The sequence below is a fragment of the Rhinolophus hipposideros genome (genome assembly GCF_964194185.1).
Source record: "Rhinolophus hipposideros genome assembly, chromosome: 9".
NCBI lineage: Eukaryota > Metazoa > Chordata > Mammalia > Chiroptera > Rhinolophidae > Rhinolophus > Rhinolophus hipposideros.
In genome coordinates, this window is record NC_138055.1 from 56,614,776 (window position 1) to 56,638,865 (window position 24,090).

A 24,090-nucleotide genomic window follows, 5' to 3' on the forward strand; every position below is an offset into this window, starting at 1 on the left:
ACAAGGTTTCGGGTGGTGAACCTTGGGCCAATGTAGATCTTGAGGTTCCTTCACTGGGTCCCCATGTGAAGATCCCTATAGAAGACAAAGACCCCGGGAGGGCACAGGGCTTAGTTCTGGGGGGAGCCGGTGTTCCTCTGAGAGTCCTTGCCCTCGACGGCCTCACCTATGATCCACGCCTGGGCTCCAGTCCTCCAGAGCGTCTCCGTGGTGTCCTTGGTCTGTTGGTGACCAGGGCTTACTTGTGATCAGACATATGTCCTTGGAGTGCTGGGCTGGGGGCTGCTCCATCTGCTTGGCTGAGCTTTAGGGGGCGGGCAGCTCAGGAAACCCCATAATAGGTAGGATTGGGGGGAGACCCCATGAGACAGCTGCCCTCTCCCTGCTCCTTGTTGGTGGCCCCTCCCAACAGGCCTGTCTGGGCAAACAGCTCCAGCAGTTCCCTCCCTGGCCCCGAGGGCCAGACCATGGGCTCTTGGGGGCGGGTGGGAACGGGTGGGGGGGGGTGCCCTGATGGGAACCTTCTCAGCTTTTGCTCTGGCCTGGCCCCTCTCTTGCCTTCCTCCCCAGGAGAGGCAGGAAATAACCTCAGGCGGGTACCCCTCCCTTGGCAAACAGAGCCTTGCCTCCCAGTCTGCTAGGTTCATTGGGCCCCTTTGGGGCAGAGTCCAAAAGGCCGAAAGAGACCAAGATTCTAGGGAGAAATGCTAGTGGGGTTAAGGAGTGGGTTCCTCTTGCCCCCAGCCTCTGTCTCTTCCTGCCTGCCCTGCCTCCACCCCATAGCCCTTGCCGCCTGGATGTCTGGCTGTCACCCTGAGGATGGTTGTTTTGCTCTCATCCCACAAACTAATTATGGGCCCTGAGCTGAGGATATAGGAAGTGTCTCTCCCCTAGTGCCCTCCCCACATCCCCATTTATCCCCCCTTCCCAGGAGAAGCTAAATGGCCTGTCCTGGTGTGTAGGGCAGCTGGTCCCAGGCACTCACCTGTGCAGTGGGCTGCTGGCCTATAATTAGCTCCCCAAGGGGGAAGAAGAAGAAAGGCTGCTGCTTTCTCCTGCTTTCTCCTGCCCTCTGGGGAGCCCTCCCTGCTATCATTCCATTCTTGGCTGTGACTATGACCTCCTTCAGACCCCTGGGCTGAGCCCCATGCAAAAGGGAGGAGTCTGACAATTGAGAGGTGCTGGTGCTCAGAGGCCAAGAGACCGAAAGAAGCCCGCCTGCTGGTGTGGGAAGAAGGGAGAGCCTGCCACAGAGAAAACTCTGGAAACAGAAATAGAATAAAAGGAAAGGAAGAGGCCAGGAAGTTTGCCTGTTTTCACATGGGTCCTGATTCACATGGGTGTGAGCCAGATTTGCTGCGAGTCCTCCGAGCCCTAGAGGGCCACTCCATAGCCCCGGGGTGACCGGTGGTTGGTGCAGCTTCAAGGAGAGGCTCATGGAGTAGGCTCAGGACTGAAGCGCTTTCTTTTTCCTGTCTTGACCCCAGTTTCTTCCCTCTGTTTGTACTCAAGAGTGGGGGACAGCTATTGATCAAAGTCCCCAGAATTCTGAAAGGTGTGTGTGTGTGCTTTCTTTTCTTACCTAAGCCTCGGCTGCTGGCCCTCTTCCCCCAGCCCCAGTGCTTTCACTGCCCTGGACTGGGGTGATCTCATCCTCCTGAGATGTCACCCCAAGGCCCATCCTCCCTTCTGCTGCTGTCCCAGCAGGATGAGAGATCTTTTAGGACTCTGATTCCATCACTGAGAACATGACAATGAGAGCCGGAAGACCCTCAGGGAGGAGCAAGGCCAGCCCCTCGGTTTTTAATACTGCCTCTCCCAAAGCAGGACGCCTTCATTTTAAGTTGTACGTGGATGTGCATTGTTTCTATTATTATAGTTACATTTTTACTTAATTCCCATTAGGAAACTCCTATAACTAGCCTATCAAATCTATGATTTCACAGATTATTTAAGATGCAGCAAAATAAGTAAGTTGATTTAAAACGAAATAGTAGGTAAGTAATAGTGCACCTATACATAAACATGGTAAACATTTTGAAAGCGATACACAAAAGACTGAAGTTATGGAAACTGAGGCCCAAAGGGGTCCACAGGCCTGGAGGTACCAGAGCCATGCCTGGCCTGCCCTCCCTACCCACCACCTCTCACCAGCCTCTCAGGAAACCTGAGGCCTTGTCCAGTTTCCTGCATGGCTGCCGCTAGGCAGGGCTGGAGGTCTCCTGAACCCACCCCACCCCCAGCCCTGCATTGCCTAAGCTGCAGTCCTCTTACCTGTCTTCTCTTCGATTTTGAGGATATTTCCACTGTAGAAAGGATGAGGGCAGACTGCAGGAGTAGAGCCTGGGGAAGGTATGTGTGTGTGGTGAGGGGAGGTTCTGAGGTTACAAATAGAGGCCTTAAAGGAAATAAAGTGTGCTGAAGTCACTTAGTTTTGGGCTGTGTGTGAGGATGCTCTGGAGGGGCCCTCAAGAGCCCGAGGGCTTCTCCCCTGCACTATGCTGCGTGAGGAAGAAGGAGGTAGGCGGGACGCCCAGAAAAGGCCCCCTAGCTGCAGGCAGCAAGGTTGCGAAATGGGTCCCCAATTCCAGCTGGCCAGCTTCACTTTTCCTTTCCCTCCCGTGTGTGTGTGTGTGTGTGTGTGTGTGTGTGTGTGTGTGTGTGTGTGTGTGTGTGTTTAAAATCACAACAGGAAATGAGTAGTGATTTGTCTAGAGAGGGGGCAGAGAGCTGCCCCTCTGAGTCTGTGAAGAACTGGTTTCCTCAGCTGGCATGGGAGCTGTCTTCCCACTAAACTGGGCACCCCTCTCAGCCTCCTACCCCATCCATGCCTGTGGAACACTTCCAGATTCTTATGTATGAAAGCCAGCCACCCCCTTCCTTGGCCTTTCTCACATACAGAGTATTAGAATATTGGGAGGCTCTAGCCACCCCTTTCTTTGGCCTTGGGCCCCCTGCATCCTGGTACTTTTGCCTCCCATTCCCGTTCAGAGTTTCCTAATCGTTTAACAGCTCTCCTCTCCTCTTCTCTCCCAGGCCAGGGCCTGCCCTGTGTCTCAGGCACAGCTCCAGCCCTGTCCTCTCCTCCCCCGCTGTCTCCTTGAAGTTGCCTCTCCACCCAGCCTGCTCCCAACACCCCCCGTTCCCCCCCCCACACTGTTTCCAAACCAAAGGAAGTAACTTAAGCAAAAGACGTGTTTTAGAGTCCAGCAAGGATTTTTCAATAGCAGGAAGACCCTAGTTCTGATTATGAATCAGAGCTGCAGAATCCAGGCATCTCATCCCTGGGACCCAGGATTGCATGAATACCTTTGTGGACTGGACATGGGCCAGGTAGGGGATGGAAGCAGGGGGAAGTATGAGCAGGAAGGGGGCCCAAGGGACAGAGGTGACACAATGTGGCTGAGCCCCGGACTTGCTGGTGGAACAAAAAATGCTGAAGTCAGGACCTGGCAGGAAACAGGAGCGTGAAGGCCGGCCATTTAGCAATGTTCTGTCAGGCCTGCCTGGTGGCCTACCTGTGAAGGCCCCAGATTCTTGAGCATCTCCCCAGCCCTCCCTCTATCCTCCCAGCCCTCAGGATGAGATCCCTGAGTGGCTCTGACAAACAGGAAGATTACCAGAAAGATGGCATCTTCCACTGTCTTGGGCATTCAGAGAAGGAAGATTCTGGCAGTAGAAGGGAAGGGAAAAAGTGATCTCAGCTCTGGGACAACTGAGTGAGGACTCAGTACTCAACAAATATTTGTTGAATCAATCAGTACATGTGTGTCAGGAGCTGGGAACAAAGATGAAAGACAGCGCCCTGCTCTCATAACACTTGTAGTCAAGTAAACAGACTGTGATAAAAGGAACTACTGGGGTTATGGGAGCCTGTATACTGCCTACCTGTAGGGTTATCTTTAGTCAGGAGGCCAAAGGGCTCTGGCTGAAGGCACAGACAGTAACTTGGTGGAGAAGGTAGGGAAGGATGGGGTGGAGATGAAGGAGGACGATACAAACCACGGCTCCCATTTGTGGCGTGTTTATTATCTGCCAGGCCCTGTGCTGTGTGCTGTTAATGCACCATCCCATTTTACAGATGAGCAAACTGAGACTCAGACATTAAGTCACTTGCCCATAGTCTCACAGTTGGAAGGTGACAGAACCAGGATTCAAACCCAGGCTGTTGGCATATAGAGCCCCAGCTGGGTCCGTGGCAGAACAGAGTGATAAGCAAGGTGGGGAGGTTCCTAAAATACTAGGCAGATGCAGCATGTTCCCTGAGATCATGGTTAAGGAGGAAATGGCATTCTTCCTCACCCAGTGGTCTCCTACCCTATCCTACAATCGTTGGGTGTGTGGATATGTTAAGGATATTTCCTCAAGGCACTGAGGTCCCCTTCCCCGTATTTATTTTAGGGAGAGTGACTGGAATCCTGCAGTTGAAGCCGGGGTCTTCTTGGGAACGGGGTAGGGTCTGTTGTTTTTGGAAAAGCCTCCACTATTTAGGGAAATGCCTCTTGAACATTGTGAATGATGGAGAAGTTGAGAAAAACTGGAGTTGTGGGGAGTATAGAGTGCTGAACACTGGCGTCAGGGTACAGGGAGGGCTCAGCACTTATACACATACCCCAGGTCTATTCTGGGGCCTGGAACTGAAAGTCTTTTGCGACATCACAGGCAGGCTGTGGTCTGTCCTCTGGCTGTCTCATCTCCCTCCCAGCTTCCTAACAGCCTTCTCTATGCTGGAATCCCCAATTTCTTGGTCCCCAGACCACCCCCCAAGCTCCTCCCACAACACAGCGTCGCTCCCCTTGGTTTACCTGAGACTCTTCTGTCCTCAGGATTTGGGGCCTTTGGACAGAGCCCCTCTGGAGGATGTGCTGGGGGGGGTCAGCTCTGAGAAGGCTGGGCCACGAGGAGGCAGCTACCCTCTGGGTTTCTGGCATCAGAATGCTCAGGTCTTCTAGGCCCAAGCCCAGGACACTGCTTTTCCCCCATGCCATCCCCGGACAGAGGGAAGTGGCCTATACACCGCCTGTGGAGGGGCCTGGGAGAGAAGGGCCCTCTCCCAATCTGAACGCATCTCTACACTGGCCTTGGAGTGGTGTGAGTGGCCAAGCATATGTGTGTGCATGTGAATTTGTGCATATGTGTGGTGGGGCAAGCCGAGGAATCTGGACTTTAGGGGAGAGGAAAATAATGTGGTGGAGGGGGTTGGATAACAAAGGATTTTTACTTGCAACTAATAGTCTCCAGCTGCAAAAATACCAAAGGGGAGGCCAGGCTGGGCTGGAGACCAGCTCTTGCCAACTCCTCACCGGCCTGCTGAGTGGGGCCCTGCCTGGCCTTTGGGAGGTGGAAGGGGAGATCAGCCAATGGTAAATATCTGAGAGCAGGACGGTCCCTCTGCCTTCCTTCCTGGAACTGGGATGGAATACAAGCCAGGAGGGAGTCCCAAAGTTCAGCCTCGTCCTGAGGCGTGGGAGAATTATTGTGGAACTGCACCTGGACGGGGGGGGGGGGGGGGGGGGGTATCAGATCCCCTCAGGTGTCTTCCTCCTCCCCTCTTGCCAAGGGAAGGGTGGGTGGGGAGCAGCAGGGCAGGGTGTTGCCAGCCCTGGAGCCGGGGAGTGACTCGGAAGCCGCAGAAGTTAGAGAGAAGGATGTCGCTGCACCAGCTGGTGCTGGGAAAACAGCTTCAAATGATGAATTTCGTCTACATGCCAGCAACCCCCCAGAGCCCTACTGTGCCCACCAAGTAAAGGGCACACAGCCCTGTTTGGCTTGCTGGCTGCCTGGGGCTGCCGGCCCGTCCCCCCCACACACACACACAACCTCCCCTTCCCCGCCTTTGCGACTTTGGCTTTCTCTGGAGGTAGCCCAGCAGCGTTCATTTTAATCTGTGTTCTCTGTGGTAACAGCGTGTGGGGTATTTTGATCACCTTACCCCTGCACTGGGCCCTCTTCCCATCTGAACTGGGACCCACATCCCCAGGCTGCTCTGCCCCCTCTCTCTGACCATGTCAGTACCGGAGCCCAGAGGAGAGAGTGGCTGGGTTCAAAGGTACATCGACACTTACAGGGGTAACTCATCCTTGTGTCTTTCTCCATTCACCTTGGAGTGAAGTTCAGTGGGGGTGGGGGACCTGAAGAGGAAATTAGTTTGATGAGAGCCTCAAATTGGCTCTTTCCCCTCCCCCCCAGTCTAAGTCCTGTGACTCTGAGTCAGTGTCAGGGCCCAGCCAAGTTCCTTGGGAACCATGTTCCTGTTCCCTTTGCCCCCCCCCCCCCACTGTTAGGAAACAGCCTGAGTCCCTATGGGGAGGAGAAGGATTAGGGAGGGGTTGAGCCGAATGCCCAGTCATCACACCTATAGCTGTGTGGGGAAAGAATAGTACCCACTAGGTTAAGTGTGGGGTGATTTTCAGCCAAAGGCAGGTCATCCAAAAGTTTCTTTCCCTGTTGGGGAAGTTGGAGGTAGAGTGCAAGGCAGGGGTCCCAGGGAGTCACTGTCTTGGAAATTTCACAATTTGCAAGGGGCATCACCTCTGAGGGTAGTAGTTGAAGGAGGCAGTGGGTGGAACAGAGCCAGTGGGTCCTAGAGAGGAGGGGCCCAGAGGAGGCCAACAGGGGTGCCTGTCCCCAGACTTCCTACCTCCCAGACTTCCGGCTGCCCTTGTCCCACCCCTCTTCTCTTCGGCCCTTTTTGTCCTCTTGGATCTCCTCCAGACTCATGGAGTAGACTGATGTAGTACCTGATCTCCATCCTCCTCCCCCACTCCCACCCTTCTGAAGCTCCCCCGTTTTCTGAGCCATGCCTCAGTTTACCCTCAGAGTCCTTTGATGGCCCTCCTGTTATGTGCTCTCTCTTCCAGCGCTATATCTTAGTCCCACCCTCCCTAATATGAGGAAATTGAGCGATAGGGACAGTGAAAAAACAGGGTAGTGGGGATGAGTAGAAGAAGTTTATTTTGGCCCATGTCACTGGTTCCAGACTTTTGCCACCATGGACCATTCTTTTTCCATCCATGTGGTCTCCATATTTTGGCAATCTTTTCTCTCAGATTGGATTAATTGTTGAGTGCCCTGCTTTGGCAACGGTAGAGCTTCCAGTCAGTGCTCTGACTAGCGTAAGATAACTCGACTTACCATGTAAAATTGATGCAAGTCCAGCCAAAAGCAAGGATATGTGATGTTTCAGTTAGCCTGAGTGCTCTTATCTCAAGTAAAAGCAGATTTAAACAGAAAAAAAAAACAACATAAAAAACTAGAATGAGCTAGTGGACCTGTCCTCACTGCCTTTTGGGATCCCAAGAAGATGGGACTGTTCAAGGAGGGGCTAGTCAATGAACCACCCAACCAACACTTACCCGGTGCCCCCGGTGCCAGCCCTGACTCTGCATTGGGAATGGGGCTGTGTGGGATGATACTCAGAGACTTCTTGTTGGAGAGAACAGATAGGTGGAAAGATGGCAAAGATCGTATGGCAAAATGTGCCACTGTCGGCAACTCCCATAGGAGCTCAGGGAAGAGAGACAGCCGTAGCCTGTGTGGTGAAGAGGGCGGCCTGGAGGGGGTGGGCTTCAGCAGTAGTTTCTGCACCAGAAAGGGTGGGCATGTCTGTGGGAGGACTCCCTCCATAGCTCTTTCATTCACACTCTCCAGACGTGGAGCAGATGGCCATCGACTGGCTGACGGGTAACTTCTACTTTGTGGATGACATTGATGATAGAATCTTTGTCTGCAATCGCAACGGGGACACGTGTGTCACTCTGCTAGACCTGGAGCTCTACAACCCCAAGGGCATTGCACTGGATCCTACCATGGGGTGAGAGGGGCAGGCAGGGTCTGTGCCCTGGAAGCGGGGAGGCAGGGGCGACAGTGGAAGGGTGGGTGCCCAGTGTCCAGAACCCTTTTAACGTGCCATCTGCCCACAGGAAAGTGTTTTTCACTGACTATGGGCAGATCCCAAAGGTGGAGCGCTGTGACATGGATGGGCAGAACCGCACCAAGCTGGTCGATAGCAAGATTGTGTTTCCTCATGGCATCACGCTGGACCTGGTCAGCCGCCTCGTCTACTGGGCTGATGCCTACCTGGACTACATCGAGGTGGTAGACTACGAAGGCAAGGGCCGGCAGACCATCATCCAGGGCATCTTGGTGAGGAGGAAGCCTTTGCGGGGAACCGCTGGGGGGTGGCAGCGTGGTGGCCCTGAGTCCCCTGGGAGGGAGAGCACTGGTCATGAGCATTTTGGGGAAAGGACAGGATATGACTTCCACTCAGATGGGAACGGTTATTTTAGAGACACCTTGTACTTCCCATTTCTCATTTGATTCTTACAATAACGCCTGGTTGATGAATGAACAGAACACTCAGTTCCCTTTTGGCAGATGAAAAAAGCAGAGGTTCAACAGTCTAAGTGATTTGCCTGCGGTTCCACAGCTGGGAAGTATTACTCAAACCTGGTCTAGAAGCCCTGCCAGCTCAGAGATGGCACCTCCATTATAGAATAGAGTGACCATCCATCCTGGTTTGCCTGGGACTATCCTGGTATTAGCTCAGAGAGTCCCACGAACCAGCAAGCCTGTTAGTCTTAGACAAATTAGGACAGTTCATTCCCTTAGGTAGATTATGTGGTTAGTAGAGGCTGTTACAGGGCTTGCTTGGCGCCAGTCTGTCCTCTGAACCTGCCCAAAACTGGAGGCTGGAGTCAGGCTAAGAATGTTCTCGATGGACAGAGTTTAGGGCCCAACTCCAATTTAATCCAGAATCATGCCATCATCTACTGTGTGCCTGATTCTGTGGGAGATGTAGTTCCTGCTCTCAAGGGGTTGGAACAGAGTGGGTACAGTAAGTCCACAAATCACCAGACAGTGGAAAACAGCAAGATAGATGGAATGTGGAAGGAGAGACCATCTCTGGTTTCAAGATTCCAGAAGTGCTTCAAAGAGATGCTCTGTGAAGGATGAGTGGGATTTTGACAAGCAAAGATCTCAAGAACAGACTAGTTCAGCCAGAGGAGACAGGAGCAAAGCATGGAGTTAGACGACTGGAATGAATTTGTGAATGCACATAATGAAGTTTGGATGGGAAGCTGAGAAGCTCTTCAGGGGCAGAGGGAGAATTCCCTTCTCTTGTGGTACTGTTCTCGTCTCAGATCGAGCATTTGTATGGCCTGACCGTGTTTGAGAACTATCTCTATGCCACCAACTCGGACAATGCCAATGCCCAGCAGAAGACAAGCGTGATCCGTGTGAACCGCTTCAACAGCACCGACTACCAGGTTGTCACCCGTGTGGACAAGGGTGGCGCCCTCCACATCTACCACCAGCGGCGTCAGCCTCGAGGTGAGCAGGGCTCCACAGCCCCTCCAGGGACCCTCCGGTGGGAACCCCTGATTCTCGTATCATGACTGCTTCTCCTAACCATCCACCCAGACTATGTCCCCTGGCTCCTCAGCTCCCCCGCCAGCCCTTTCTACCCCTCAGCCTCCACATCCCACCCCCAGCGAGCCCCTTTTCTCCTCCTGCTAAGTTCATAGAGTGCCCCTCCCAGTCACCTGGCTAGTCTAGAGGAGAAACACCTGGCCATGGGCAATTGGGTGACTCTCGCCTGACCATGGCAGCCCCCATCTGAGTCTGAAGGCTAAGTTGTGGTGGGTCAGAGGGGTCCCAATCTGTGGCTTCTAAATCCTCAAGTGGAACAACAGGCACAAAGACCACAGCAGGAATGGTTGTGGGAAGACTTTAGGAAGCCTTCTCAAGACCTGGGCATGGGGGCTCTGAGGGGTCCTGACCAGCTCTCCAACATGCCTCCAGTGAGAAGCCATGCCTGTGAGAATGACCAGTATGGGAAGCCGGGTGGCTGCTCCGACATCTGCCTGCTGGCCAACAGCCACAAGGCACGGACCTGCCGCTGCCGCTCTGGCTTCAGCCTGGGCAGTGATGGGAAGTCGTGCAAGAGTGAGTAACAGGGCAGGGTGTGCATGCCTACTGGGATGGGTGGGAAGGTCTCCTTATCTGCCTCCTCGCAGGTCAGCCACTTCTGTCTTAGATGCAGGGAGATGAAGGAACTTATCCACAGTTTCACCATTAGTAAGGGGCAGAGGCAGAATTTGAACCCACATCCGAAAAGAGGGCTTTTCTCACTATCCCACTCAAGCTCCATAGAAGACTATATTAGCCCTTTCATGCATTCCTTCATTCAACAAATAAGTATGAGCATGTACTATATGTCTGGCACTGTCCTGGCAATGAGAATTCAGCAGATGACATTTATTCAGAGATAAATGACATCTCTGGCCTCCACAGGCTTATGGTCTGGCAGGGGAGACAGACAAACAAATAAATATAATTTCAGGTAGTGGTAGGTGTCAGGAAGAAAATAAACAGAGTTAGCGGTGGCATTGAGGGCTCCAACTTAGACTGGTCAGGAAAGGCTTCTCTACAGAGTTGAAATTTGAACCGAACTCTCTGTGAAGTGAGGAGGTGAATCAAGAACATTTCTGGCTGAGGGAATCAACAGGGCCAAGGCTCTGAGGCCAGTGTGAGCGTGGCATCTTTTAAGCAGAAAAGTGACATTATTTGATTCACATTTGTAAACAGATGACGGGACCCTGGCTGCTGGGTGGGGGACATACAGCAGGGAAGTGGCAGGAGGCTATTTCTGTAGTGTAGGAAGAAGTGATGTTGCGTAGATGAGGATGGTAGCAGAGGAAGTGGTGAAAAGTATCAACATATTCTGAAGGTGCTGTTTTTGGGTCACTAATTTTACTGCTGAGCAGTGCACTTAACTGAAAACATGCTACTTGCTACACTTACCCCATTTTCCATCCCTAGAGGACAGGTTAAAACCCCCAGGGCGTTGTCCCCTGGTCCTTATATATTTGTGTGTCTGTCGATGTGACCCAGTGCCCTAGTTGCCCCCATGTCCCCAGGCCCAGTATAGCTGGGGCATTGCAGCCACTTGGGCCACGGCCCCCAAAGCTGGATGGCAGTTGTGTGTGTGTGTGTGTGTGTGTGTGTGTGTGTGTGTGTGTGAGTGTGCGTGCGCATACGCCCGCACACGTGCTTACACACATGCATATGTGTGTGTCTGACTATGTGCCTCTGTTTGTGCCTGCCCTAGAGCCAGAACATGAGCTGTTCCTTGTGTACGGCAAGGGCCGGCCAGGCATCATCCGGGGTATGGATATGGGGGCCAAGGTCCCAGATGAGCACATGATCCCCATTGAGAACCTCATGAACCCCCGGGCCCTGGACTTCCACGCTGAGACCGGCTTCATCTACTTTGCTGACACCACGAGCTACCTAATTGGCCGCCAGAAGATCGATGGCACTGAACGGGAGACCATCTTGAAGGATGGTAAGGGCCCTGGAAGTGGGAGGTATATGGCATAGACTCCCGAGGGACATGGCCCACTGGGATGGGAAGCGATTTGGGGCCTAGGCATCTCTTTCCCAGTGCCCTCTCAGCATGGAGAGTCCTCTGCTGACTGGCTGGCTGGGCTGGTTGGCATGGAGATGAGGGGATGACAGATTGACCCCTGTGTGACCCCCTTCTTGGCTGAGCCGACAAGAAGCAGGAGGATGGATGGATTAAGCAGTGTGGGCTGTCCTTGCCAGCCCTTGGGAAAACTCAGGGTCTCTCAGCCATTGGCTCTGAGCCTTGGAGCTGGAAGCAGCACACAGCCGGGGAGAGGCCTGAGGCCTTGAATCGAAGCAGGCACCCTGACACCCCTCTGCACACTCAAGGTCTGTGCAGCCAGACGCCACAGCCGCCGAACGCTGCAGCCTTCCATGTTTTGTGAACTGAATCCAGTCTTTCCCTCTGAGCTGCTCAGGCAGGTCAACAGTGCGTTGTCTTCTGAATATCCATGTGTGACTATCTGTGTGGATGGATATGAGGCTCTGAGCTAAGCTCTGCCGCTTCCCTATCTGCGTTAGGAATTGCCAAACCTGCGCATGGGCCCCCAGGGTGTCCTAACCGATCGATCTAGCTGACGCCAGTTACCAGCCTTTGCCCTGCTCCCCACCCCCCACCGCGGGTCAGAGAACCTCAGCAGTCAGCAATCATAAGACTTGGGGGAAATCAAAAGTAACTTCTCATCAGGAAAAGATTGGGGTTCCCTATACCAGGGGAACTGCTATTTAAAGGACACTGGAGATGAAGCCGTTAGCTCAGTGAAAAATCACTTCCTGATTTATTCATTTTGTTAGCTCAGGATTTTTAGGCCAGGGACATGGCATCACAATTGTGCCCAGAGCACATTGCTTCAGCCGTCCACCCCGGCTCAGGCCCAGACATGCCCTCACATGAAAGCCTGTATCCGCCACGTAGGTGGACTGGCTGCCATGTGCAGTTTTGAGAGGCTCTGTGCGTCAACACAGATATGGCAACACAAATGATTTTCCAGCTCCTTCTTCCATCTTCCCATCCCCATCCCACCCACCCTCTTGGGCACAAGGGGCTCCCTGCCCCCCCGCTAGCCAAGTTGCTCAAAGATACATGCATCCTGAGGGGCAGAGGCAGGCGGTTTTGAGCTTCCTCTGAGGCTCTCCATCATTGCCCCCTTCACTCCCCAAAGGCATCCACAATGTGGAGGGTGTGGCTGTGGACTGGATGGGGGACAATTTGTACTGGACGGATGATGGACCCAAGAAGACCATCAGCGTGGCCAGGCTGGAGAAAGCTGCTCAGACCCGCAAGACCTTAATAGAGGGCAAAATGACACACCCCAGGGCCATTGTGGTGGATCCACTCAATGGGTGAGTCCTCCCAGGGCCTTGGGGTAGGTGGACCGGGCACCTTATGGGTCTCAGGAGTGGGGGATGGGACAGAGAGTGAACAGGGGAGGGCATTCTACGTGGGATGCTTAGGCAGGAATGGGAGTTTGAAAGGGGAGAAGGTGTCCTTGTATGCAGGGCAATGGGAGTGATGCCTTAAACACTCACATAGAAATCTGATTCTGTCACTCCCAGCTCAGAGCCCTCCTCTGGCTTCCTTCCCCTTAGAGTGAAACCCATATTCCTTATTATGCCTGGGGTCTTTCGGGGTCTGCCTGCAGCTTGCTTGACTCATCTACACCTTACTTCCTGCCCTTGGAAGTTCTGTCCCCACTGCCTCCTTTCTATGCCTCAAGCAGGCAGCCTAGCTCTTTCTGCCTCCGGACTTCTGCTCTTAAGAGTTCCTCTGCCTGGAACTCCCAGGTGTTTGCAGATTTAGCTCCTTCTCAACATTCGCATCTCAACTCAAATGCCTCCTCCTCAGAGAGGCCTTCCCCACCTGCTGCCTGACCACTCTCCATGCTGTCACCTGCTTCGTGGCTTTCCTGGCTTTTATTACTCTCTGATGTGTGAGGCCTTCTCGGTTGACTAGTTTCTTCTTCGTCTCCCTGGGTGGGACATGAGTTCCAGGAGAGCAGGGGCCTTGGTTGCCTTGGTCTCCACTGGGTTCCCAAACGCCAGACGGTGCTCAACTTACAGTAGACACTCATCAAATATTTGTTGAATGGAGGAATAAATGAATGAAATGTGTGGGCCAGGGTTGTAGCATACGTGGATTAGGATCACAGGGAGGCTGTTTGGCAGGGGCGGCCCATGTGCTAACCAGTCACTGCCCACAGGTGGATGTACTGGACAGACTGGGAGGAGGACCCCAAGGACAGTCGGCGAGGGCGGCTGGAGAGGGCCTGGATGGATGGCTCACACCGAGACATCTTTGTCACCTCCAAGACAGTGCTGTGGCCCAATGGGCTGAGCCTGGACATCCCAGCTGGGCGCCTCTACTGGGTGGATGCCTTCTACGACCGCATCGAGACCATATTGCTGAATGGCACAGACCGGAAGGTGGGCGAGTGTGCACCTGTGGGCGTGTGTGCGTGTGTGCCTTGCTAGACCATATTTGCATGGGGGTGAGGCTCTGTGTGTGTCTAAGCCCGTGGGCTTCCTGTGTGTTTGCCTGTGTCCCCGTGGATGTATACATGTGTGTGCTTTTGTGTCTTATGTGTCGTGTTGTTTGAGGTTTGCTTCTATTAGAGTGTATCTGTGACTGAGCAGGTTATCTGCAGGCTTGACCACAGCTCGTAATTCCCAGCACACATCATTAAGTGCTGCCCTCTGTGCCTTTGCTCATGCAGTTCTTTCTGCCTCTATTCAGCGCCTCGTCACCTGGCACACTGCTCAGGGGCCACCTCCTCTAGTATTATCTCTAGTCCCTTCTTCCACCCTGGATTACCATGTATGCCTTCCAGGAGACAATGAGCAGCTCCTGGCTGTCTGCTCAGTACTGTGTGTGTGTGTGTGTGTGTGTGTGTGTGTGTGTGTGTGTGTGCGCGTGCGCGCGCGCGCGCGCGCGCGCGCACGCGCATGTTGAAGGGATATGAACAAATATGAATGGGCCCAAGAGAAGACCATGTCACCATCAGCCTCCTGCTGGGTTCAGCATCTGGCATCTCACTCTGTGCAAAGATATCACCCTCAGGGGCTCCCATGTAATGGGAGCAATAAGACTCAGACCCAGGACATGGACAAATGAAACAGTGTTTCCTCTGGGCCTTCCTCAGGCCCCCCCATTTGTCTCTAGCTCCTTAGTAACCTCCCTTCCATTGCTAGATTGTGTATGAGGGTCCTGAACTGAATCATGCCTTTGGCCTGTGTCACCACGGCAACTACCTCTTCTGGACTGAGTACCGGAGTGGCAGTGTCTACCGCTTGGAACGGGGCACAGGAGGTGCACCTCCCACCGTGACCCTTCTGCGTAGTGAGAGGCCCCCCATCTTTGAGATCCGCATGTATGATGCCCAGCAGCAGCAAGGTACCCCCTGGGGCTGGGGCTGGTGATAGGGTGGGACCTAGATGGGGGTTGAGACTCCGTAGGGGGTAAAGGCACTGCCCAGGGCTCCTAGACTCTGACTTTTGAGACTCCAAAAGAGAGGCCACCCAACCCAATTTGACTCTGTATTCCCTATCTCCCTTCCTGCCCCTGTCTGCATCTCCTTCTTTTCAACATGCTCGTGTTCCCTCCCTTTCTGTCTCTTCACTTTAATGCATCTCTTCCCCTATCCTCTCATCTCCCTTCCATTTCCTGTCCTCCCCTCCTCCCCTGACCCCTTTCTGTGGTCCTCTTTCACAGTAGGTACCAACAAATGCCGGGTGAATAACGGTGGCTGCAGCAGCCTGTGCCTGGCCACCCCTGGGAGCCGCCAGTGTGCCTGTGCCGAGGACCAGGTGTTGGACACAGACGGTGTCACTTGCTTGGGTACGAGGAGCCAGCTGGGGTGGGAGGTGGGGAAGCAGACCCCTCTAGGAGGAAACCACAGGGTCCAATCAGAGATGAAGGAGGCAAAGAGGGCCCTGTGGGCGCAATGGGAGGTGAGAGAGCAGGCTCTGGGGGCCAGAAGGGGGTTAGTTAGGGAGGACTGAGGGATGGGAAGGGTTTGAGAAGGCACAGAGCTTAGGGGAAACTGAGTGATGAGCAGGGCAGCTATGGAAAGAAGAAAATATTCTTCTTTTACATTTATTTTCCCATTATTAAAGTAATATAACAATAGTTCTAAGTATTGGCAATTAGACAAGAGAAAACAAGCCCAAATCCCACCAGTGCACACCACTACATTGTTACCATTGTCCTAAATTGTACACCATCAGTTTTTCATTAGATGGGTTATATGGTTGCTTTTTACAAAGCTGTAATCATACTGTATATATCATAAAATAGCTTCCGCCCTTGTGTCATAGCATTTTCTGTTATTCTTGCATTATTTTAAATAGCTTCAGTTTTTAAAATGAAACTAAGTCTTGTTCATTGTCAAAGTCAATAAACAAACATTGGAGGAAAATATAAGGAGAAAGTGTAAGTCACCCCAAATTTCACCACTCATAGATACCACTGTTACCATTTGGGGGGACCCCCTCCCAAACATTTCTCTACACATTTACCTTTACTTAAATGGAATCGTGCTGCACATACTGTTCTATTCTGCCTTTGTCCCTTGATAGTATGTCATGAATACATAGGCAGAATTTTTAATATATTTATATTTATAAATAAATAATTATATTAAATATATTTATTTAGTAAATATATTTCATTTAGTAAATGTTCCATAATTTATTCAACCATTTTTCTGCTGTTGGGTGTTTAGATTGCTTCCAGTTTTTTGTTGTGATCACAGCCAACATTTATTGAACATAAACTATGCACTAGACACCGTTATAAGCACCATTATAAGGGGACTGTTTTCACTCCTGCTGATGGAAATGATGCATCTGTGAGGGAAGAAATTCAAGGACCAAGGCAGGACCTTGAGGGTCCCAGTAACTTATTTACTCCTTAAAATAGGGAAGGTATTTTTATTTTCCATAATTTACAGATGAAGAAACTGAGTCAGAGCAAGAAAGTTAGAGCAGGAAGTCTGACCCAGACTTTGATTCCTAATCACCCACTCTGCTATTTCTCACACCTTCATGCCGTCCCATATTCTGGGTGGATTCCTTATGATAGAATCCCGGAAGCAAAAATGGGGCCTTGGTGCATAGCTAAGAATGAGAGAGGGCAAGGGCATTGGTGTAGAAAGGGGAACTAAGTGGCTAGGGTAATGAAAGGATCATCTACATGGACATTGAAATTACTAAGAATTAAAGCCAGAGTGATTTTTGAGAAAGTGACACTGAGCCAAGCGCTGAAAACCCTTGAGGATGACAGGGAGTAGCCTGGGGGGCCATAGAAATGGGGGTTGGCAAGGTCTGATAACGTGAAAGTCAACGCTGATTTTTCAGAAAGGAGAGAGGAGGCATAATCGGGAAGCAGTAGTGAGAAGCAAGGGAGACACACACCAACCTCCAGGCCCAGTGGTCAAGGGCTGTGGGAGATAAAATAGCGGCCCAAGGGGCCCCTAGGAAGGGTCAGGGTGTAGAGTGGGGATGAGAGATGGGGCAGAAAGGGGATGTACAGACCTGGAGGGTCCAGGGACAGGGGCTGATGTGGGAGTCCTGGGCTTCTCGAGGTTGTTGATGCAAACACAAAGTATGCAGTGATTTTACTGCTAATAGCCCTAGGCAGATGCTGGTGGCGAGGGGTGAGTGCTGAGGGACAGGAGCACAGAGCCAGCAGGGTTCTGGGGCCTGTTTTCACTCCTGCTGGTGTTAATGATGCGTCTGTGAGGGAAGAAATTCAGGGACCAGGGCAGGACCTTGAGGGTCCCAGACACGCCTCCCAAGGAGCCGTTCGTGGAGATGGCAAGGAAAGGGTGAGGCACGGTCTGCTCAGGGGGACGAAAGTATGGGGCTCTGCACTCTCTTGGAGCTGGTTATTCTCAGGCCACACTGAAGTACGGGACATATGGGTGTAAACGTCACCCTGTGGCTTGAGAGAAAGTTGCGGTTTCCATTCCAGATATTTTGTTCATGAAGAAGTATGCACTAGGAAAAATTATCCTGTGATATTATTTTTAAATAATAAAACAGGCACACAGAGTACCTGTCCCATGACCTGTGTCTGACTTTCCCCCTCACACCCCTGTGGTGCCCACAGCGAACCCGTCCTACGTGCCCCCACCCCAGTGCCAGCCGGGAGAGTTTGCCTGTGCCAACAGCCGCTGCATCCAGGAGCGATGGAAGTGTGACGGAGACAACGACTGCCTGGACAACAGTGACGAGGCCCCGGCCCTCTGCCGTAAGTCTGGTGGCAGGCCTGCAGGGCAGCTGGCGGAGCTCGCGGCCTGCTCAGTGACCCCTGACCTGTTTCCTCCCAGATCAGCACACTTGCCCCTCTGACCGCTTCAAGTGCGAAAACAACCGCTGCATCCCCAACCGCTGGCTCTGTGATGGGGACAACGATTGTGGCAACAGTGAAGATGAGTCCAATGCCACTTGTTCAGGTGTGGAATGGGGGGTGGAACACACTGGGCACCCCTCCATCGGGGAGGCAGGGGAGCGGGGAGCCGGGCTTGGGAAGACAGAAGGGTCTCAGGGGAAAGAAAGGAGTGTGGGGGCTTGTGGCAAAGAAGTTGGAGTCCCAAGCAGGAGAAGTGCCGTCCCCTTCCCCTGAAGGTCAGGGTTGGCTGGCAGGACTGAACCTGCAGGGGACAAAGCACAGCTCTAAATGGGACCTACTAGCAAGGCAGGCTAGATCTTCTTGGAGGATACCAGGGACCCCTTGAGAGATGAGGTGATGCAGCCATTTTTGTTCTCTAAGAGAAATGGCTTTGAGATCCTCAGGAAGACTGTCTGATAGGCAGAGAATAATAGGAAAGAAAAGGAAATTAAGAAAGAGAGACAGAACTATGAGCACTCACGCCCATCCCTGTCCCCAGCTCGCACCTGCCCACCCAATCAGTTCTCCTGTGCCAGTGGCCGCTGCATCCCCATCTCCTGGACCTGCGATCTGGACGATGATTGTGGGGACCGCTCTGATGAGTCAGCCTCGTGTGGTAAGAGGGATAGCGGGACAGCCCAGCTGGCACGGATGGGGGAAGGCCAACTATGAGAACATGCCCTGGGGCAGGGGTGCTGCACAGACCCTGCAACTTAGTACCTGGGTGGCCTTGAGCAGGTTGCTTAATCTCAGGGGCCTCTGTACATTTCATCTGCAAAGTGGGGATAATAAGAGCACCCACATCACAGCTTGATGTGGAGGTTCAGTGAGATTACGCATGAAAAACACGCAGCACAGGGCTCATATTTGGTAACTAATAGCTTTTAGAAAAGAATGCTCAGAAGGGTGGGGATGAATGGGCAGAGTTTCAGACTGAGTCATCGCTGCTTGGCCTTCCCTTCCCTGTCTGGCTGGGCTGAGGACTGCTGGCTATAGGAGAAACCCTGTGCCCACCTGCTCGGTGCTATGATGCTATGTAACCTTGAGGGCCCTACTCAGCTATGCTTTCTCCCTGACAGCCTATCCCACCTGCTTCCCCCTGACTCAGTTTACCTGCAACAATGGCAGATGCATCAACATCAACTGGCGATGTGACAATGGTAAGAGCGTGCCTCCCTTCACCTGCCCTGATTCCCAGGAAAGCTAGAAGCTGCAGCCAGGCCCTGGGTGGGAGACCAACAGGTTTTAGAATCAAGCCGGGACCCCCCGCCAGTTCATTTACACCCCACTGGGTTGGCTGGGAGAAATGGGGGTGCAACAGAAATGCCATGGAGGAACCAAGATGGCCTGAGGGGGACCCTGCGCATCGCCTGTCTGTGCCATCCCTCCCCGGGCAGGGCCTGAGTTGCGCATCCTTTGGCAGGGGTTCTGCGGCCAGGGAGAGATAAGCAGGAAGGGCCAGGGAGGAGTGGGGCAGAGCAAGGAGAGGCCGGTGCCCAGCTCCCTTCCTCCTGCAAACCCCATCTCCTGAGGTCTTGGTGCACCGTCCCGGCTCAGGAGCCCACCTGGTGGTCAGCCATGGACCAGGTGGTATCAGCCCTGAGCCATGGGGGCCAGTGCATCATCATGTGTGTGCCGTCTCAGGGTTCTGGTTGTGTCTGTGTGGTGTTGTGACATGTTGTACCAGTGGCTCCAGCCCTGGCTAACGTGTGAGAGGGTACACTGGATCAGCGCCATGTTGCCCCTCATCTTTGCCATGTCTCCTGTGCCAATGGTTGCCCTGGCGGTTTCTGTGTTTCAGAGAAGGATTGTGGGGACGGCTCTGATGAAAAGACCTGTCCTGAGCCTGCCGGTCAGTGCATAGAAGCACATGCACCATCACCCTCAGAGCCCCAGCTGGCCTCAGGCCACCTCTCAGGACCCCCAGGCAGCTCCCCTCCCAGAGCTCCTAGGATGTGAAGGAAAAGCTAAAGAGAGAGGAGAGAGAGAGAACGTGATAGAAGGAAGGAGAAAGCAAACAGTGGAAAGGGAACAAGCAGAGAGGGCAGAGGGAACCTCTCAGAGGAGGAGAAATGACAGCGCGATGGGGACAAGAAAACCAAGACCTAGTGAGAGGAGAGAGTGAGAGAAGCAAGTCCAGTTACGAAAGAGGCAGGAACACAACCCAAGGAAGAGAGCCAAACCCCAATCTTCCCCAGCATCCGAGAAGTGTACAGGGAAGTCTGGTAGCCCCCACCCATGAGGCCTGGAAAGCAAGACGTCCATTCAGTCTCCCTCAGATGCCTTCCAGAAGTGGCTCCGGACCCTTCCCAGCTGGCTCCCTTGTGAGCCAGGCGCCCAGCACATGGGACCCAGCAATGCCCATGCTCAGGGTGGGGCCTGATTAAGCCCTTCCCTTCCCAGCAGAGAGGCCTCACCTACATTCCACCTATCTCTTTCCCTCCAAACCCAGAGAAATCGCTGCCTTTCCCCAAAAGCAAACAGACCCCTGTTCCCACACCCTGCTCAAATGGGAAAGGAACATATCCTTTGTCCCCCTCCCTCCCAGCCTCCTGGAATTCAGGGAAGGGCCCTCCTGGAGCCCACCCCGCCGTCCCTCCCCCCCATGGGCCATGGTGCATGCTGCAGTCTATGCAGTTTCTGTGTCTTTTCTGTTTGTTTTTTTCTCAGTGGGGGGTTGGGGTGGGCCGAGGATGGGAATGGGGAGGTGGGAATGGGGGCCCCAAGCTAGGGTCACAGAGACGGTTGCTTACCGACCCCCTCCTTGCCTCTCCCCTTCTTGCCTCCCCTCAGACAATGACTGTGGGGACAACAGTGATGAGGCCGGCTGCAGCCACTCTTGCTCTAGCACCCAGTTCAAGTGCAACAGCGGGCGCTGCATCCCTGAGCACTGGACCTGTGATGGGGACAATGATTGCGGGGATTACAGTGACGAGATGCATGCCAACTGCACCAACCAGGGTGGGTACCTGGGCCAGCAGGGCGGGAGGGAGACTACGCACCTGCCCGTCACTCAGCCAGCCACCCCCCATCCATCCTCCCCACTGCATGGTGTTCCCGTCTGGGAACCAGAGATAACCCAGACATGCCGCTTATCCTGCCAGAGTTTTCAGTCCTGTGGGAGAGGGAGATTGCCGACGGCTCATTGTCACACACTGTTAAGATCGCAGGCTTTGCAGTTGGGTGGCCTTAGGTTTGAGCTCCAGCTCTGCAACTTACTATCTAGGTGGCCTTGAGCAAGTTACTTAATCTTAGTGGCCTCTGTGCATTTCATCTGCAAAGTGAGGACAATAATAGCACCAACATCACAGCACTGATGTGAGATCACGCACGAAAAGCACTCAGCATGTGGCTTGTGTTTGGGAGCTGGGAGCTTGGAAAGGGGGTGCTCCGAGGGGTAGGGGTGAATGAATGCAGTGGGGACAAAGGAGAGAGGGGCGGCTCTGTGAGGGTCCTGGTGCTCAGGCTTCCAGGGGGCAGTGGGGCCTGAGTTCACTGGAAGACACAGACCCTCTCAAGGGATGTTGGTTTCTCAGCTCTGGCCAGTTGTTACCATGGAGGAGGCCCAGGACATTCCAGAGAAGTCAGAAATGCAGATTTTTATGTAAAATCTACCCATTTTTAAATACTGGTATATTAGTTTCCTAGAGATGTCACAACGAATTACCACAAACTGAGTGGCTTAAACAACAGAAATTTATTGCCTCGCAGTTCTGGAGGCTCGAAGTCCAAGACCAAAATGTTGGCAGAGTTGGGTCCTTCTGAGGGCTGTGAGGGAGAATCTATTCCAGGACTGTCTCCCAACTTCTCGTGTTTGCTGGCAAGCTTTGGCATTCCTTGACTTGTGCATGCTACAAACTTCATCTTCACATGACGTTCTCCCTGTGTGTGTGTGTCCGTCACTGTGTCCATATGTCCTCTTTATGTAAGGATCAGTCGTATTAGATTAGGGCCCCCCCCTAATGACTTCATCTTAAATTGATCATTTGGAAAGACCTATTTCCAAATAAGGTCACATTCACAACTACTATGAGTTAGGACTTCGGCATCTTTTTAGGGAACACAAATCAATCGTAACAACTGGTAATTGATTTTTAAAGTTTTCAAAACACCGCAGGCCAAAATCTTTCCGCAGGCCTCATCTGGCCCCTAGGCCACCAGCTTACAACCTCTGCCATGTAGAGTTGAGGTTCACCTCAATGGGAACAGTACTGAGTATTGAGCCCAGCACTGAGAGGGAGGATAGGGAGGGTCACCCAGGCCCGGGAGTAACTGAGTGTCCAGGGCCACCACTGACAAGGGTTGGGTGAGAAGAACAGGGAGAAAGGGCCCCTGGAAGCCTGTGCGAGGCGTGGTAAGAAGAGCTCCAGCCCTTCACTTACGAGCTGGGTAAACTTGGGCCGGTTGCTTCCTCTAAGCCTTGCCTTTCTCTTCTATGAAATGAGAGGAGATGGGGGTGTGGGGCTGGCACATGTGAGCAGGGGTGTTGTGGTTGGTAGCAATTGTCAACTATGGCTATGAGCTGGAATGGTCCGGGACCCTTCAGGACGAGGTGGCATTTAAACTGGGCCCTGATGAGCGATTAGACTGGGTAAATGGGCAAATGGGAGGGTCTTCAGGGTGGGGTTTTGGGTGGCCTGGAGAACTCAGCAGTAAGACTTAGAGGGTGAAACTGAGCACTCCCACAGGGGACAGTGGGGCCAGGCAGGGCCCCTCGGATTGGAGAGAACAGTGAGGGATAAGGCTGTGTCGAAGGGGGCAGATTACAGCAGATGGAAGTCAGGCACTGGGGACCTTCAAAGGATTGCAAGGGTGGAAGGTGATACAATGTAGATCTTTCAGAAGGTAGTCCTGAAATGGGATTAGATTAGAAAGATGTTCAGGGGTCCCAAGGAAGGAAACTCAGCTTGGAGGTTGCTGCTGAAGTTCAGGCACAAGAGCGTCAGCCATATTCACGGTGGGGCAGCGGGGAGGAGTGCGGCTGTGGCAGCCGTGTGAGTGAAGTACGGCTGGTGCAGTCACCCTCCCAGGTGCTGCTCCTGCTCCTTCCCCACCTTCCTGAGTCAGATCTCAGGGCAGCAGCCAGAGTGATCCTGCGGAACGTAAGTCAGATTACGCTCAAGCTAATACTGGCTTTCACGTGCTTAGAATCAATGCCAAACACTGCTCGTGGCCTGCAGGGCTCCCCCTCTCTGACCTATATTCCTGCCACCCATCTCCTCCTTCACTCTGCTCCAGCTGTGCAGCTTCAGATATACCCTGGGCATTTTTTTGAATATGTCCTACCTGAGAGACTTTGCACTAGCTGTTCCTTCTGCCTGGAATTCACCTCCACGTATTCTCAAGACTCACGCTGTTCAGGCCTCTGCTCCAGTGTCTCCTGCTCAGAGGGTTTCCCTGATTGCCCCATCTAAAGTAGCTTCCCCAGCTCTCTGTCGCCTTGACCCGGCTTTGTCTCCATAGCTTTGATCACTACCTGCCATTTCACTCTGGTCTCCGTGTCGTGTCTTCATTGTCTCTCTTCCCCACTAGAATTTCAGCTCTCTGAGGGTAAGGACTTCATCTTATTTATGCTGGCAGCTGGAATAGTGGCTGGCACACAGTAGGCAATCAATAAGTGTCTGTGGAGTGAATGAATGAAACAGAGGCTAGTCTAAGGTGGGGTTCATTGGAGCTCTGGCCTAGCAATTGCTTATCCAGTCATGCTCTAGTGTGTAAAATAGGGAGGGTAGACGAGATGATCTTTGGGGTCCTGGAAGATGTAACATCCCTCAGGTAGTCCTTCCAAGGAGTATCAGAAGGACCCAGAGAGCTCTCCATCTCTGTCTCTATTCATAGCCTTGGGCTGGGCATAGCAGGAGGGGGTTTGGGAAGGCAGAGATGGGAATGACTGACCTGGAGCCCCGACTCCCACCTGTCCCCCTGCAGCCACAAGGCCTCCTGGTGGCTGTCACAATGATGAGTTCCAGTGCCGGCTGGATGGTCTGTGCATCCCCCTGAGGTGGCGCTGTGATGGGGACACTGACTGCATGGACTCCAGTGACGAGAAGAGCTGTGAGGGAGTGACCCACGTCTGTGACCCCAACGTCAAATTTGGCTGCAAGGACTCTGGTAAAAAGAAGTATTGGAGGGAGCATGGAATGGGACACCATGGACAGGAGGAAACCATACTGAGAGCAGAGCAGAGGCGAGGGAGATAGCACTATACTGTGAGGGGTACAGGAGGGGACATTGACGCAAAAGGCGACACAGAAAAAGCTTGTGCATGATACATGGGGACGGCATGAAGG

General features: G+C 53.0%; 1 protein-coding gene across 1 annotated transcript in view; it reads left to right on the forward strand.

Moving 5' to 3' along the window:
- LRP1 (LDL receptor related protein 1) overlaps positions 1-24,090 on the forward strand; it is an 84,453-nt gene that overhangs the window by 15,996 nt on the left and 44,367 nt on the right. The window contains exons 7-21 of the mRNA XM_081061436.1: positions 7,651-7,813; positions 7,923-8,145; positions 9,144-9,333; positions 9,805-9,948; positions 11,114-11,350; positions 12,573-12,753; positions 13,611-13,833; positions 14,599-14,800; positions 15,119-15,244; positions 17,519-17,659; positions 17,739-17,864; positions 18,300-18,416; positions 18,880-18,960; positions 20,594-20,761; positions 23,729-23,911. Of these exons, the coding sequence (XP_080917562.1) occupies positions 7,651-7,813; positions 7,923-8,145; positions 9,144-9,333; positions 9,805-9,948; positions 11,114-11,350; positions 12,573-12,753; positions 13,611-13,833; positions 14,599-14,800; positions 15,119-15,244; positions 17,519-17,659; positions 17,739-17,864; positions 18,300-18,416; positions 18,880-18,960; positions 20,594-20,761; positions 23,729-23,911 (2,505 nt within the window). The remainder of the gene's footprint in view (positions 1-7,650; positions 7,814-7,922; positions 8,146-9,143; positions 9,334-9,804; positions 9,949-11,113; positions 11,351-12,572; positions 12,754-13,610; positions 13,834-14,598; positions 14,801-15,118; positions 15,245-17,518; positions 17,660-17,738; positions 17,865-18,299; positions 18,417-18,879; positions 18,961-20,593; positions 20,762-23,728; positions 23,912-24,090) is intronic.